At 52.8% G+C, this 16,717-nt stretch overlaps 1 protein-coding gene across 1 annotated transcript in view; it reads left to right on the forward strand.

Moving 5' to 3' along the window:
- SLC22A15 (solute carrier family 22 member 15) overlaps positions 1-16,717 on the forward strand; it is a 75,608-nt gene that overhangs the window by 33,675 nt on the left and 25,216 nt on the right. The window contains exons 4-9 of the mRNA XM_068271004.1: positions 7,273-7,405; positions 7,508-7,672; positions 7,747-7,876; positions 7,951-8,163; positions 12,596-12,736; positions 14,101-14,186. Coding sequence (XP_068127105.1) covers positions 7,273-7,405; positions 7,508-7,672; positions 7,747-7,876; positions 7,951-8,163; positions 12,596-12,736; positions 14,101-14,186 — 868 coding nt within the window. The remainder of the gene's footprint in view (positions 1-7,272; positions 7,406-7,507; positions 7,673-7,746; positions 7,877-7,950; positions 8,164-12,595; positions 12,737-14,100; positions 14,187-16,717) is intronic.

Genomic DNA, 16,717 nt, shown 5'->3' on the forward strand with positions numbered 1-16,717 from the left:
CCAGGAACACATGTAATCCTCCTGCATCTAGGGGGTGCTGCAAGCCAGGAACACATGTAATCCTCCTGCATCCAGGGGGCGCTGCAAGCCAGGAACACATGTAATCCTCCTGCATCCAGGGGGCGCTGCAAGCCAGGTACACATGTAATCCTCTTGCATCCAGGGGGCGCTGCATGCCAGGAACACGTGTAATCCTCCTGCATTCAGGGGGCACTGCATGCCAAGAACACATGTAATCCTGCTCCTGCATCCAGGGGCGCTGCAAGCCAGGAACACATGTAATCCTCCTGCATCCAGGGGGCGCTGCAAGCCAGTTACACATGTAAACCTGCTCCTGCATCCAGGGGGCGCTGCAAGCCAGGAACACATGTAATCCTCCTGTATCCAGGGGGCGCTGCAAGCCAGGAACACATGTAATCCTCCTGCATCTAGGGGGCACTGCAAGCCAGGAACACATGTAATCCCGCTCCTGCATCCAGGGGGTGCTGCAAGCCAGGAACACATGTAATCCTCCTGCATCCAGGGGGCGCTGCATGCCAGGAACACATGTAATCCTCCTGCATCCAGGGGGCACTGCAAGCCGGGAACACATGTAATCCTCCTGCATCCAGGGGGCGCTGCATGCCAGAAACACATGTAATCCTGCTCCTGCATCCAGGAGGCGCTGCAAGCCAGGTACACATGTAATCCTGCTCCTGCATCCAGGGGGAGCTGCAAGCCAGGAACACATGTTATCCTGCTCCTGCATCCAGGGGGTGCTGCAAGCCAGGAACACATGTAATCCGGCTCCTGCATCCAGGGGGCGCTGCATGCCAGGAACACATGTAATCCTCCTGCATCCAGGGGGTGCTGCAAGCCAGGAACACATGTAATCCTACTCCTGCATCCAGGGGGCGCTGCAAGCCAGGAACACATGTAATCCTGCTCCTGCATCCAGGGGGCGCTGCAAGCCAGGAACACATGTAATCCTCCTGCATCCAGGGGGCGCTGCAAGCCAGGAACACATGTAATCCTCCTGCATCCAGGGGGCGCTGCAAGCCAGGAACACATGTAATCCTCCTGCATCCAGGGGGCGCTGCAAGCCAGGAACACATGTAATCCTCCTGCATCCAGGGGGCGCTGCAAGTCAGGAACACATGTAACCCTGCTCCTGCATCCAGGGGGCGCTGCAAGACAGGAACACATGTAATCCTCCTGCATCCAGGGGGCGCTGCAAGCCAGGAACACATGTAATCCTCCTGCATCCAGGGGGCGCTGCAAGCCAGGAACACATGTAATCCTCCTGCATCCAGGGGGCGCTGCATGCCAGGAACAAATGTAATCCTCCTGCATCCAGGGGGCGCTGCAAGCCAGGAACACATGTAATCCTCCTTCATCCAGGGGCACTGCAAGCCAGGAACACATGTAATCCTCCTGCATCCAGGGGGCGCTGCATGCCAGGAACAAATGTAATCCTCCTGCATCCAGGGGCACTGCAAGCCAGGAACACATGTAATCCTCCTGCATCCAGGGGGCGCTGCATGCCAGGAACAAATGTAATCCTCCTGCATCCAGGGGCGCTGCAAGCCAGGAACACATGTAATCCTGCTCCTGCATCCAGGGGGCGCTGCAAGACAGGAACACATGTAATCCTCCTTCATCCAGGGGGCGCTGCAAGCCAGGAACACATGTAATCCTGCTCCTGCATCCAGGGGGTGCTGCAAGCCAGGAACACATGTAATCCCGCTCCTGCATCCAGGGGGCGCTGCAAGCCAGGAACACATGTAATCCTCCTGCATCCAGGGGGCGCTGCAAGCCAGGAACACATGTAATCCTCCTGCATCCAGGGGGCGCTGCAAGCCAGGAACACATGTAATCCTGCTCCTGCATCCAGGGGGCGCTGCAAGACTGGAACACATGTAATCCTCCTGCATCCAGGGGACGCTGCAAGCCAGGAACACATGTAATCCTCCTGCATCCAGGGGACGCTGCAAGCCAGGAACACACGTAATCCTCCTGCATCCAGGGGGCGCCGCATGCCAGGAACAAATGTAATCCTCCTGCATCCAGGGGGCGCTGCAAGCCAGGAACACATGTAATCCTCCTGCATCCAGGGGCACTGCAAGCCAGGAACACATGTAATCCTCCTGCATCCAGGGGGCGCTGCATGCCAGGAACACATGTAATACTACTCCTGCATCCAGGGGGCGCTGCAAGCCAGGAACACATGTAATCCTCCTGCATCCAGGGGACGCTGCAAGCCAGGAACACACGTAATCCTCCTGCATCCAGGGGGCGCTGCATGCCAGGAACAAATGTAATCCTCCTGCATCCAGGGGCACTGCAAGCCAGGAACACATGTAATCCTCCTGCATCCAGGGGGCGCTGCAAGCCAGGAACACATGTAATCCTGCTCCTGCATCCAGGGGGCGCTGCAAGACAGGAACACATGTAATCCTGCTCCTGCATCCAGGGGGCGCTTCAAGCCAGGAACACATGTAATCCTCCTGCATCCAGGGGGCGCTGCATGCCAGGAACACATGTAATCCTCCTGCATCCAGGGGGCGCTGCATGCCAGGAACATTTTTTCTTTTAGTAACTCTTGTACCAATATGTGACTGGTATAAAATCGATGTGTAAATAAATGGTATCCATGTCCAGGAGTGGCTTGTTTCAGATTTGTACAAAGATGAAGGACAATGCGAGCTGAAAATGGCAAGTCTGGCCTTTGCAAGCTTTCCGTAGTTGCAGATCCATAATACGGTTCAAACGCAAAGAGGTATCCAGTCTCACAATCAGCCATAGAAAACACTGGTACCCCCCACTTGCTTGGTTTCTGAGGATTGTACATCTTGTACTTTGATCTTCCTTTGAAAACTAATTGTGCTTTCATCAATCACTACATTCCTATGGGGTACAAACAGACTTCTGCATCTTTCTTTCATATGCTCTGTCAAGTTCCTGACCTTCCCACCCCTGGTTTGAGGGCCTTCAGGACCACTGATGTGTGGAGAAACATGTAGCATCCAATGGATCTGACTAAATCACTCACGAGTAGGGTTGCCAGGTGTCCGGTTTTACACTGGACAGTCCGGTTTTTGTGCGCTGTGTCCAGTGCAAAAAGGCATGCTAAACCGGGCAATTAAGTTGTCCGGTTTAGAGCCCCCCCCGCAGCGCAGGAGGAGAACAGCGCAGCAGAGAGAGAGCTGGGAGCAGCGGTGGAGAAGGGGGGCAATCTCCCCCCCCCCCTTCCCTCACCTTAGGGTGCTCTCTCTCCCCCGCTGTCTCCTCCAGGATGATGTGCAGGCTGGCGAGTGGCTGCAGGCGGAACTTACCTCTGTGTCGCTCCAGCGCCGGAAGTTCGGGTCCCGCAGCCGCTGAGATTCGACTCAAAAAAGATCCGGATCAAAGATCCGAATCATTCATGAGCCGGACAACACTAATCAGTCTGAATAGTGTTGTCCGGCTCATGAATGATTCGAATCTTTGATCCGGATCTTTTTTGAGTCGAATCTCAGCGGCTGCGGGACCCGAACTTCCGGCGCCTGCGACACAGAGGTAAGTTCCGCCTGCAGCCACTCGCCAGCCTGCACATCATATTGGAGGAGACAGCGGGGGAGAGAGAGCACCCTAAGGTGAGGGAAGGGGGGGGAGATTGCCCCCCTTCTCCACCTCTGCTCCCAGCTCTCTCTCTGCTGCACTGTTCTCCTCCTGCGGGGGGGGGGGGGGGGGGGCGGGGGGCGGGGGGCACCTGGCTACCTAACCTATTCTGGGCACATATAGCCCCTGGCTACCTATTCCGGGCACATATACCCCCTGGCTACCTATTCTGGGCACATATACCCCCTGGCTACCTATTCTGGGCACATATAGCCCTTGGCTCCCTATTCTGGGCACATATAGCCCCTGGCTACCTATTCTGGGCACATATACCCCCTGGCTACCTATTCCGGGCACATATAGCCCCTGGCTACCTATTCTGGGCACATATAGCCCCTGGCTACCTATTCCGGGCACATATACCCCCTGGCTACCTATTCTGGGCACATATAGCCCCTGGCTACCTATTCTGGGCACATATACCCCCTGGCTACCTATTCCGGGCACATATAGCCCCTGGCTACCTATTCCGGGCACATATAGCCCCTGGCTACCTATTCTGGGCACATATAGCCCCTGGCTACCTATTCTGGGCACATATAGCCCCTGGCTACCTATTCTGGGCACATATAGCTCCTGGCTACCTATTCTGGGCACATATACCCCCTGGCTACCTATTCTGGGCACATATACCCCCTGGCTACATATACTGGGACATATATACCCCTGCCTACGTATACTGGGACATTTACACCCCTGCCTACATATACTGGGACATATATACCCCCTGGCTACATATACTGGGCACATATATCCCTGGCTACATATACTGGGAACACTGGCTGTTTGTCATTATGTGCATTTAGTGGTGAAAAGCTGTCTCTTTTGTGCATTTACTGGTGAAAAGCTGTCTCTTATTATGTGCATTTACTGGTGAAAAGCTGTGTCTTATCATGTGCATTTACTGGTGAAAAGCTGTCTCTTGTGCATTTACTGGGGAAAAGCTGTCTCTTATTATGTGCATTTACTGGCGAAAAGGTGTCTCTTATAATGTGCATTTACTGGTGAAAAGCTGTCTCTTATGTGCAGTTACTGGTGAAAAACTGTCTCTTATGTGCACTGGACCAGAACTACTGGTGAGGACAGTTAGTGACATGGCTATGTACTCTGTAATGTGCTGCAGAAGATGTCAGTGCGATATAAATACTATAAATTTTTTTTTAAAAAAAGCCCATTGCTTAGCCCCACTCTACATAAAAGAGTGCTTCTGACTCCGCCCCTAACTCCACCCCTAACTCCACCCCCTGTCCAGTTTTCTCCATCAGCCGACCTGGCAACCCTACTCACGAGAAAAGATATCTCCAAAAAAGGGGGTGTAATTGATCCACCGAGTTGAGAAGAAATCCTGGATGGATCCCCTTTCTTGCAGTGCCATCCTAAGAATGACTCCAAAGTATGCCTTTATTTCCTGCATAGTAACATCCGTCCAGCTCCTCCAGATGGATCTGGGTGAAGGAGGGTTATTTTCTAACTTTCTTTTGGCATAATCCATTTGTTTCATTAATAATTTCTTCTAAAAGGGCCGGTGTAAAAACAAAAAAAGCTAAAAAAAAAACCCACTGACAGTTTCTGGAACATTAGCTGCAGGCAGTTGTACCCCTGCATGACACACAGTAAAGGGAAAATGATGCAGCAAGCAGTCACTGGTAGGAGAGAAGCTTGCCCATTTTCTGTGATCACCCCACTTTCAGCAGCCTCATCAGTATCAGTGTCATCAATATCAGTGTCATCACTGTAGCAATAATCCTCATCATCAGTGGCAGTACAGTCACTGTCACCACTAGGGATGCTCAAATTCGGCTTCGGGAGATATCCGGATTTTTGCTATCCGGATATCTCCCAGTAATGCTGTGCGGGCTGGGCGGGGGGGTCAAGCTTACCTCTCTGACGTCTTCTTCGGTCGTCCCTCGGCGCCTCCCACGATGCGCTCCAAGCGGCGGTCACCTGATTACAAACACTTCCTCCTTCCGGGTTGAAGGAGGAAGTGTTTGTAAACACGTGACGCGCATGGAGCGCATCGTGGGAGGCGCCGAGGGACGACCGAAGAAGACGTCAGAGAGGTAAGCTTGACACCCCCCCCCCCCCCCCCCGCCCAGCCCGCACAGCATTACTGGGAGATATCCGGATAGCAAAAATCCGGATATCTCCCGAAGCCGAATTTGAGCATCCCTGGTCACCACCAGAATCTTGCACATCTGATTCTGAGCTGCTGTCACTCATAATCTGCTGTGCCACCTCAAACGCTGTCATTTTTCTTTTACCTGCTGCAGAAGATGCCATTGCTCCGCTCTGAAATTAATTTGCAATGAATCTTCAAAAAAATACCCCAAAAGGGATCTGCAAGAAAAAAAGTTTTTTTTTTACTTTCATTCGATTCAATTGTTTAGATCAAATAAACGGTAAAATCAAACGTTTTTATTGTACCGTGTATAGAGATCTGTAGACTGCTTTTCCACTAAGCACATGACTCAATAGTTGTCCAGCTCTAAACGACCATGTGACACTGTGTGCCAACTGTATAACAAACATACTCCGCTTTCTGTACAAATATCCGGATCACTGGTTATTTGCTCAGCATCCAACTCGTTACAGCGGTACATGGTTACCTCTTCATCGGGTCTCTCTCCAGGCGGTCCTCCTTACACTGCAGCGTCCCGCAGCTCGCAGGTACCTGCCTCCAACGGGCTCAGGGAAGTCCTCATTCACCCGCCAGCATCGAACAATCCACGTCTAATTTCTTAGGGCCGCCCCTCTAGCCCAGTGCATCAAGTCACACACCCAACTATGAGAAAACAATAGAAAGCGATTGAACAATCTGAAAAAATTCCTCAGGTCTATAAATCAAGAAATTGCCAATCTGCTCTACACCATTCAATCTTCATAGAAATTCATCTGAAAAATCCACCACTTTTGATCTACTTCTGTAAGAAAAAAAAAGGAAAATGGGAAATCCTCAAACGAATAATAATAATACAAATGAAAGATTTAGGTGTTCCTGTACAACTGATCGTTTTTACCTAAATGGTGTAAAATTGCGCAGTAGTTCATTTGGGTGCGCCCGGCCCGCGGTTGCCAGAGCCCATATTACATGTCTCTCCGAGTTGCTGCAACTAGGAGGGGGAATAGTATTTCTGCCACTGGGTAGTTCAGCATCAGCCGGGAGAGACGGAATGACATGCTCCCGTAAAATTGGATTCATTTGTGTGTGGTCGCACCATTCAATTGTTTTATATTTCTTTTTAGTTCAAGAATTCCAGTCAATTTGGATGATTTGATTGTAACATTTAAAAAATCACACACACACAAAAAAATTGAAAACAGAAAATTGTTTGGGTCTATACATCGAGACGTTTGACAAACTATCATTCACCATTCAATTTTCATCAAAATGAAATCCACCACTCCCAATTAACTTATATTTAAAAAAAAATGGGAAATTCAAACAGATTTCTTGAATGAATTAAAAAAAAAAAAAAGTTCAATTTTTCTGTACAACAGTTTTTATTGCATTGCTGTGAAATTGGATAATGTTATTGTGTGGTGTGCGGCCACCTTTAGATGGATGTGTGTTGTCCTATGACTGTGTGCATTGTGAATAGTCCCTGCAGTGACTGTCTCTATCTCTGTCCGCAGTGGTCCCTCGTGGGCGGAGCCGCATATGAAGTCGGTGCAGCCAGCTCCATGTTCTTCGGGGGAATTCTGTTTGGGGTGGTGATGTTTGGACAGCTATCAGACAGATTTGGCAGAAAGCCCGTCTATTTAATAGGTAAGAGGGTGGGTTGTGTATGACGTCACATGACTGATGTTGGTATTAGAAGGATTATGTGATGTTATGATGGACACCTTCCCATCCCCCTCTTGCTGGCAGGTTTGGCGCTGGATCTCGCCTTCTCCCTGATGAACGCCCTGTCACCTTCGTTTGCCATCTTCCTCGCCACCCGTTTCCTGGTGGGTGTGATGAACGGTGGGATGTCGCTTGTGTCGTTCGTGCTGATGAATGAGTACATCGGTGCTGCCTATTGGGCCCTGGCTGGTAACTCCACCCCCTGCTTCACTTCTCTCCATGTGGAAGCTGCTCACCTCTGACCATTTTTGTCCCGCCCTCAGGCACGGTGGGCAGCGTGGGGTTTGCGTTGGGGATCTCCCAGTTCGCCCTGATTGGCTACTTTGTTCGGTCCTGGCGGCTCCTGGCGGTTCTGGTGAATATCCACGGGCTGGTGGTCTTCCTGCTATCTCTGTGAGTTCCTGCTCTGTGATTGGTGGTTTATTCTCCTTATAGAGGGGAGCACTGATCATGTGACTTCTCCATAGGTGGGTCCCAGAGTCTCCCCGCTGGCTGTATGCTCAGGGCCGCCTGGATGAAGCAAAGAAATCTCTTCTCTTCCTGGCCCGCTGGAACCGCACAAAACCAAATCCTTTCACTCTTACCGGCCGGCAAAAGAACTACATCCAGGAGTCCAATGTGTGCACCGTATACCGGCACGCTGTACTGCGGAGACGCACCCTGGTCATGATGTGGGTGTGGTGAGTACAGCGATAACGTATGTCTATAGACTGTGTCTGTACATTCTACCCTCAATCCCATATCTACCCCCGCCTCCCAAACCCCTCAGAAATCCCTCCCTCTCATCCTGTGACCCCCATCTCCTGACTTCTCCACCTCCCCATGTCCTGTCCTCTCTCAATCTTATGTCCTTCTATTTTATGAACCCCCCTCCTCCATCCCAAGACTCCCGTCTTCAATTTCACACTCTCCCCTCTCTTATGACCCTCATCCCACGACCTTCTCCACCACCCAATGTTCTTCCCTCTCTGTCTCCTACAAACCTCATATCATGATGACCCATTCCATATAATATCTTCCATTCTGTCTAATGACCACCTCATTTCAGAATCCCCTCCCCATCCATCCCAAGACTTAATTCCACCACCTCTTCTTTCATCCCACATGGCCTGCTCTCTCATCCCATGGCCTTCTTTTTCATCCTACTGACTTCCCTCTTGCTACTCGGCCATCCCTCTTCCTGCTCGGCCTTCCCTATTGCCCCTCGACCTTCCCTCTTGCCCCTCGGCGTTTCCCCTGGTCCCTCGGCCTTCCCTTTCATCCCTCGGCCTTCCCTTTCATCCCTCGGCCTTCCCTTTCATCCCTCGGCCTTCCCTTTCATCCCTCGGCCTTCCCTCTTGTCCCTCGGCCTTCCCTCTGGTCCCTTGGTCTTCCCTTTCATCCCTCGGCCTTCCCTCTTGTCCCTCTGCCTTTCCCTCTCATTCCACAGGCTTCCCTCTCGTCCCTAGGACCTTCCATCCTGTCCCTCAACCTACCCTCTTGTTCTGTGACCGTCCTTCTCATCCCACAATGTTCCATCTCTTCCCATGATATTCTTTTCATCCCACCAAACTCCATCCTCCTCCCACCACCTTTACATCCCACCCTTCCTCTTCTAACCATCCCATGACCCTCTCATCCCGTATCCCTCTCATCCCGTATCCCTCTCATCCCGTGACCCTCTTATCCCATGTCCCTCTCCTCCCACCAACCTCCATCCTCCTCCCACCACCTTTACATCCCACCCTTCCTCATCTAACCATCCCATGACCTTCTCATCCCGTGACCCTCTCATCCCATGACCCTCTCATCCCATGTCCCTCTCATCCCATGTCCCTCTCATGACATGACCCTCTCATCCCATGACCCTCTCATCCCATGTCCCTCTCATCCCGTGACCCTCTCATCCCGTGACCCTCTCATCCCGTGTCCCTCTCATCCCGTGTCCCTCTCATCCCGTGACCCTCTCATCCCGTGTCCCTCTCATCCCATGACCCTCTCATCCCATGACCCTCTCATCCCGTGTCCCTCTCATCCCGTGTCCCTCTCATCCCATGTCCCTCTCATCCCGTGTCCCTCTCATCCCGTGACCCTCTCATCCCGTGTCCCTCTCATCCCGTGACCCTCTCATCCCGTGTCCCTCTCATCCCATGACCCTCTCATCCCGTGTCCCTCTCATCCCGTGTCCCTCTCATCCCGTGTCCCTCTCATCCCGTGTCCCTCTCATCCCGTGTCCCTCTCATCCCGTGTCCCTCTCATCCCGTGTCCCTCTCATCCTGTGACCCTCTCATCCCGTGTCCCTCTCATCCCATGACCCTCTCATCCCGTGTCCCTCTCATCCCGTGTCCCTCTCATCCCGTGTCCCTCTCATCCCGTGTCCCTCTCATCCCGTGACCCTCTCATCCCGTGTCCCTCTCATCCCGTGTCCCTCTCATCCCATGACCCTCTCATCCCGTGTCCCTCTCATCCCGTGTCCCTCTCATCCCGTGTCCCTCTCATCCCGTGTCCCTCTCATCCCATGTCCCTCTCATCCCATGACCCTCTCATCCCGTGACCCTCTCATCCCGTGTCCCTCTCATCCCATGACCCTCTCATCCCATGTCCCTCTCATCCCATGTCCCTCTCATCCCATGACCCTCTCATCCCGTGACCCTCTCATCCCGTGTCCCTCTCATTTCATCCCGTGTCCCTCTCATCCCGTGACCCTCTCATCCCATGTCCCTCTCATCCCATGTCCCTCTCATCCCGTGACCCTCTCATCCCATGTCCCTCTCATCCCATGACCCTCTCATCCCATGTCCCTCTCATCCCATGTCCCTCTCATCCCATGTCCCTCTCATCCCGTGTCCCTCTCATCCCGTGACCCTCTCATCCCATGTCCCTCTCATCCCATGTCCCTCTCATCCCATGTCCCTCTCATCCCATGTCCCTCTCATCCCATGTCCCTCTCATCCCGTGTCCCTCTCATCCCATGTCCCTCTCATCCCATGACCCTCTCATCCCGTGACCCTCTCATCCCGTGTCCCTCTCATTTCATCCCGTGTCCCTCTCATCCCGTGACCCTCTCATCCCATGTCCCTCTCATCCCATGTCCCTCTCATCCCGTGACCCTCTCATCCCATGTCCCTCTCATCCCATGACCCTCTCATCCCATGTCCCTCTCATCCCATGTCCCTCTCATCCCATGTCCCTCTCATCCCGTGTCCCTCTCATCCCGTGACCCTCTCATCCCATGTCCCTCTCATCCCGTGTCCCTCTCATCCCGTGTCCCTCTCATCCCATGTCCCTCTCATCCCGTGTCCCTCTCATCCCGTGACCCTCTCATCCCGTGACCCTCTCATCCCGTGTCCCTCTCATCCTGTGACCCTCTCATCCCGTGTCCCTCTCATCCCATGACCCTCTCATCCCATGACTCTCTCATCCCATGACCCTCTCATCCCATGACCCTCTCATCCCGTGTCCCTCTCATCCCGTGACCCTCTCATCCCGTGACCCTCTCATCCCGTGTCCCTCTCATCCTGTGACCCTCTCATCCCGTGTCCCTCTCATCCCATGACCCTCTCATCCCGTGACCCTCTCATCCCGTGTCCCTCTCATCCCGTGTCCCTCTCATCCCGTGTCCCTCTCATCCCGTGTCCCTCTCATCCCGTGTCCCTCTCATCCCGTGTCCCTCTCATCCCGTGTCCCTCTCATCCCGTGTCCCTCTCATCCCGTGTCCCTCTCATCCCGTGTCCCTCTCATCCCGTGACCCTCTCATCCCGTGACCCTCTCATCCCGTGACCCTCTCATCCTGTGTCCCTCTTATCCCGTGTCCCTCTCATCCCGTGTCCCTCTCATCCCGTGTCCCTCTCATCCCGTGACCCTCTCATCCCATGTCCCTCTCATCCCGTGTCCCTCTCATCCCGTGTCCCTCTCATCCCGTGTCCCTCTCATCCCGTGTCCCTCTCATCCCGTGTCCCTCTCATCCCGTGTCCCTCTCATCCTGTGACCCTCTCATCCCGTGTCCCTCTCATCCCATGACCCTCTCATCCCGTGACCCTCTCATCCCATGTCCCTCTCATCCCATTCCCCTCTCATCCCATTCCCCTCTCATCCCGTGTCCCTCTCATCCCGTGTCCCTCTCATCCCATGTCCCTCTCATCCCATTCCCCTCTCATCCCGTGACCCTCTCATCCCGTGTCCCTCTCATCCCGTGTCCCTCTCATCCCATGTCCCTCTCATCCCGTGTCCCTCTCATCCCGTGTCCCTCTCATCCCGTGTCCCTCTCATCCCATGACCCTCTCATCCCGTGTCCCTCTCATCCCATGTCCCTCTCATCCCGTGTCCCTCTCATCCCGTGACCCTCTCATCCCATGTCCCTCTCATCCCGTGTCCCTCTCATCCCGTGACCCTCTCATCCCATGACCCTCTCATCCCGTGACCCTCTCATCCCGTGACCCTCTCATCCCATGACCCTCTCATCCCATGTCCCTCTCATCCCATGTCCCTCTCATCCCGTGTCCCTCTCATCCTGTGACCCTCTCATCCCGTGTCCCTCTCATCCCATGACCCTCTCATCCCGTGACCCTCTCATCCCATTCCCCTCTCATCCCGTGTCCCTCTCATCCCATGACCCTCTCATCCCGTGTCCCTCTCATCCCATGTCCCTCTCATCCCGTGTCCCTCTCATCCCGTGTCCCTCTCATCCCATTCCCCTCTCATCCCATTCCCCTCTCATCCCGTGTCCCTCTCATCCCGTGTCCCTCTCATCCCATTCCCCTCTCATCCCATTCCCCTCTCATCCCGTGTCCCTCTCATCCCATGTCCCTCTCATCCCATTCCCCTCTCATCCCGTGTCCCTCTCATCCCGTGTCCCTCTCATCCCATTCCCCTCTCATCCCATTCCCCTCTCATCCCATTCCCCTCTCATCCCGTGTCCCTCTCATCCCATGTCCCTCTCATCCCATTCCCCTCTCATCCCGTGTCCCTCTCATCCCGTGTCCCTCTCATCCCATTCCCCTCTCATCCCATTCCCCTCTCATCCCGTGTCCCTCTCATCCCATGTCCCTCTCATCCCATGACCCTCTCATCCCGTGTCCCTCTCATCCCATGTCCCTCTCATCCCGTGTCCCTCTCATCCCGTGACCCTCTTAGGTTTGTCTGCAGTCTGGTGTATTATGGACTCACCCTGACCTCCGGGGAACTGGGAGGAGATCTCTACTTGGGACTGGCTCTGTCGGGACTGGCGGAACTTCCTGCATACCCCATATGTATGTATCTCCTGAACCGCAAGAGGTGAGCTGACTGATTCTGGGCCTCTGTTCTGTCTGAGCATTCCCTGATCAATAGGAAGGATGTCTTTACAGTAAAAGCAAGTAAAGTTTATCTGATGGCAGTAGGGGGGCTGCAGTAGTGTGTGCAGGGATGGGCAGCTGTTCTGTCTGAACATTCACTGACCAATATGAAGGATGTCTTTACAGTAAAAGCAAGTAAAGTTTATCCGATGGCAGTAGGGGGGCTGCAGTAGTGTGTATGCAGGGATGGGCAGCTGTTCTGTCTGAGCATTCACTGACCAATAGGAAGGATGTCTTTACAGTAAAAGCAAGTAAAGTTTATCTGATGGCAGTAGGGGGGCTGCAGTAGTGTGTGCAGGGAAGGGTAGCTGTTCTTTCTGAGCATTTACTGACCAATAGGAAGGGTATCTTTACGGTAAAAGCAAGTAAAGTTTATCTGATGGCAGTAGGGGGGCTGCAGTAGTGTGTGCAGGGAAGGGTAGCTGTTCTGTCTGAGCATTCACTGACCAATAGGAAGGATATCTTTACAGTAAAAGCAAGTAAAGTTTATCCGATGGCAGTAGGGGGGCTGCAGTAGTGTGTGTGCAGGGATGGGCAGCTGTTCTGTCTGAGCATTCACTGACCAATAGGAAGGATGTCTTTACAGTAAAAGCAAGTAAAGTTTATCCGATGGCAGTAGGGGGGCTGCAGTAGTGTGTGCAGGGAAGGGTAGCTGTTCTGTCTGAGCATTTACTGACCAATAGGAAGTATGTCTTTACAGTAAAAGTAAGTAAAGTTTATCTGATGGCAGTAGGGGGGCTGCAGTAGTGTGTGTGCAGGGAAGGGTAGCTGTTCTGTCTGAGCATTCACTGACCAATAGGAAGGATGTCTTTACAGTAAAAGCAAGTAAAGTTTATCTGATGGCAGTAGGGGGGCTGGAGTAGTGTGGTCAGGGAAGGATCTCACGCCTGTGCTGTCCATCGCTGCATCTGAGGCCCCTGTATCCGAGGAGAATGCCCACCTGTTTCTCCATTAGCTGACATGGCTTTCTGATATTGGCTACTCCTGGGCAGAATGCAGCTGCATTGTGTGTGTCTGTCCACCATCATTCATCCATGTGGCGTTTCCTTTTATCTCTGCAGCTAGTGAAGTGAGACTCCTGTTACAGAAGTGGGTCAGTTTCACTTCGGACGTGGCTGATAGCCGATGGCCCCTTATTTATTTTTACTATTATCAGACACTGTTTCCGTTGTGTTCTGAAATTCCAGGCATTGCTGTATGAATGTCCGCTCTCCTCCTGCATGACCTCAGTTCCTGCCTTTGCCTGACAGTGTGAAATGATTGCATTTATATAGACCTGACCATCTCTGTGTCTCTGATTGGCAGCTGTGGTCGGAAGATAACGCTCAGCCTGTTCCTGTGTATCGGGGGTGTGGCCTGTCTGCTCATCATCCTCCTGCCCAGCACGGCTGGTAATGGCTGCGCAATGTACTGGCTCTGTATATGCATGGCACACATGTATACACTGCACATATACTCACTGCACACACCACATACACAACACACACTCTACACCCACTGCACTCACATACACACTGCATGTATATGGTACTCACTGCACACAGCATGTACACAACACACACTCTACACCCACTGCACTCACATACACACTGCATGTATATGGTACTCACTGCACACAGCATATACACAACACACACTCTACACCCACTGCACTCACACATACACTGCACATGTACTCACTGCACACAGCATATACACAACACACACTCTACACCCACTGCACTCACACACACACTGCATCTATATGGTACTCACTGCACACAGCATGTACACAACACACACTCTACACCCACTGCACTCACATACACACTGCATGTATATGGTACTCACTGCACACAGCATGTACACAACACACACTCTACACCCACTGCACTCACATACACACTGCATGTATATGGTACTCACTGCACACAGCATGTACACAACACACACTCTACACCCACTGCACTCACACACACACTGCATCTATATGGTACTCACTGCACACAGCATGTACACAACACACACTCTACACCCACTGCACTCACATACACACTGCATGTATATGGTACTCACTGCACACAGCATGTACACAACACACACTCTACACCCACTGCACTCACACACACACTGCATGTATATGGTACTCACTGCACACACATATACAGGTACACAACACACACTCTACACACACTGCACTCACATACACACTGCATGTATATGGTACTCACTGCACACACATACACACTGCACATATACTCACTGCACACAGCACATACACAACACACACACTACACCCACTGCACTCACACACACACACACACTGCATGTATATGGTACTCACTGCACACACATATACAGGTACACAACACACACTCTACACCCACTGCACACACACACACACTGCATGTATATGCAGGGCCGGCCCGCTCATGAGGCGGGGTGAAACTTTTGCCTCAGGCGGCAAATTTCTAGGGGCGGCATCCGCCCGTCGGAGGGTGCGAGGAGCCGGCCGCCCAGCTGGAGGGGTAGCGGGCAGGACGGGGGTATTGGGCCTAGCGGCGGGGAGGGGGGTCGGACCCCCCCCCTCCCTCGCCTTGGTCCCCTGTCCTCCGCTCCCCTCCAGCCTTAAATCCATCAGAAGCGCAACTCTCGTAAGAGGCAGTGGGCGGGGAGGACTCACCTCTTCCTCGCTCGATCCAGCGTGCGCTCCACTGACGTCACTTCCTGCAACGCCGCCCACTGTATTGTAAATGGACGGCGCTGCAGGAAGGGACGTCAGTGGAGCGCACGCTGGATCGAGCGAGGAAGAGGTGAGTCCTCCCCGCCCACTGCCTCTTACGAGAGTTGCGCTTCTGATGGATTTAAGGCTGGAGGGGAGCGGAGGACGGGGGACCCAGGCGAGGGAGGGGGGGTTCCGACCCCCCTCCCCGCCGCTAGGCCCAATACCCCCGCCCTGCCCGCTACCCCTCCAGCTCGGCGGCGGCGGTCCTCCCCCACGGGGGGGGCGGCGGCAGCAATAATTTTTTCAAAATTTGCCTCAGGCGGCAAAAAGTCTAGGGCCGGCCCTGTGTATATGGTACTCACTGCACACACATATACAGGTACACAACACACACTCTACACCCACTGCACTCACACACACACTGCATGTATATGGTACTCACTGCACACACATATACAGGTACACAACACACACTCTACACCCACTGCACTCACACACACACTGCATGTATATGGTACTCACTGCACACACATATACAGGTACACAACACACACTCTACACCCACTGCACACATATACACACTGCATGTATATGGTACTCACTGCACACACATATTACAGGTACACAACACACACTCTACACCCACTGCACTCACATACACACTGCATGTATATGGTACTCACTGCACACACATATACAGGTACACAACACACACTCTACACCCACTGCACACACATATTACAGGTACACAACACACACTCTACACCCACTGCACACACATACACACTGCATGTATATGGTACTCACTGCACACACATATACAGGTACACAACACACACTCTACACCCACTGCACACATATACACACTGCATGTATATGGTACTCACTGCACACACATATTACAGGTACACAACACACACTCTACACCCACTGCACTCACACACACACTGCATGTATATGGTACTCACTGCACACACATATACAGGTACACAACACACACTCTACACCCACTGCACACACATACACACTGCATGTATATGGTACTCACTGCACACACATATACAGGTACACAACACACACTCTACACCCACTGCACACACATACACACTGCATGTATATGGTACTCACTGCACACACATATACAGGTACACAACACACACTCTACACCCACTGCACACATATACACACTGCATGTATATGGTACTCACTGCACACACA

Source organism: Hyperolius riggenbachi, chromosome 2 (genome assembly GCF_040937935.1).
Source record: "Hyperolius riggenbachi isolate aHypRig1 chromosome 2, aHypRig1.pri, whole genome shotgun sequence".
Lineage (NCBI taxonomy): Eukaryota > Metazoa > Chordata > Amphibia > Anura > Hyperoliidae > Hyperolius > Hyperolius riggenbachi.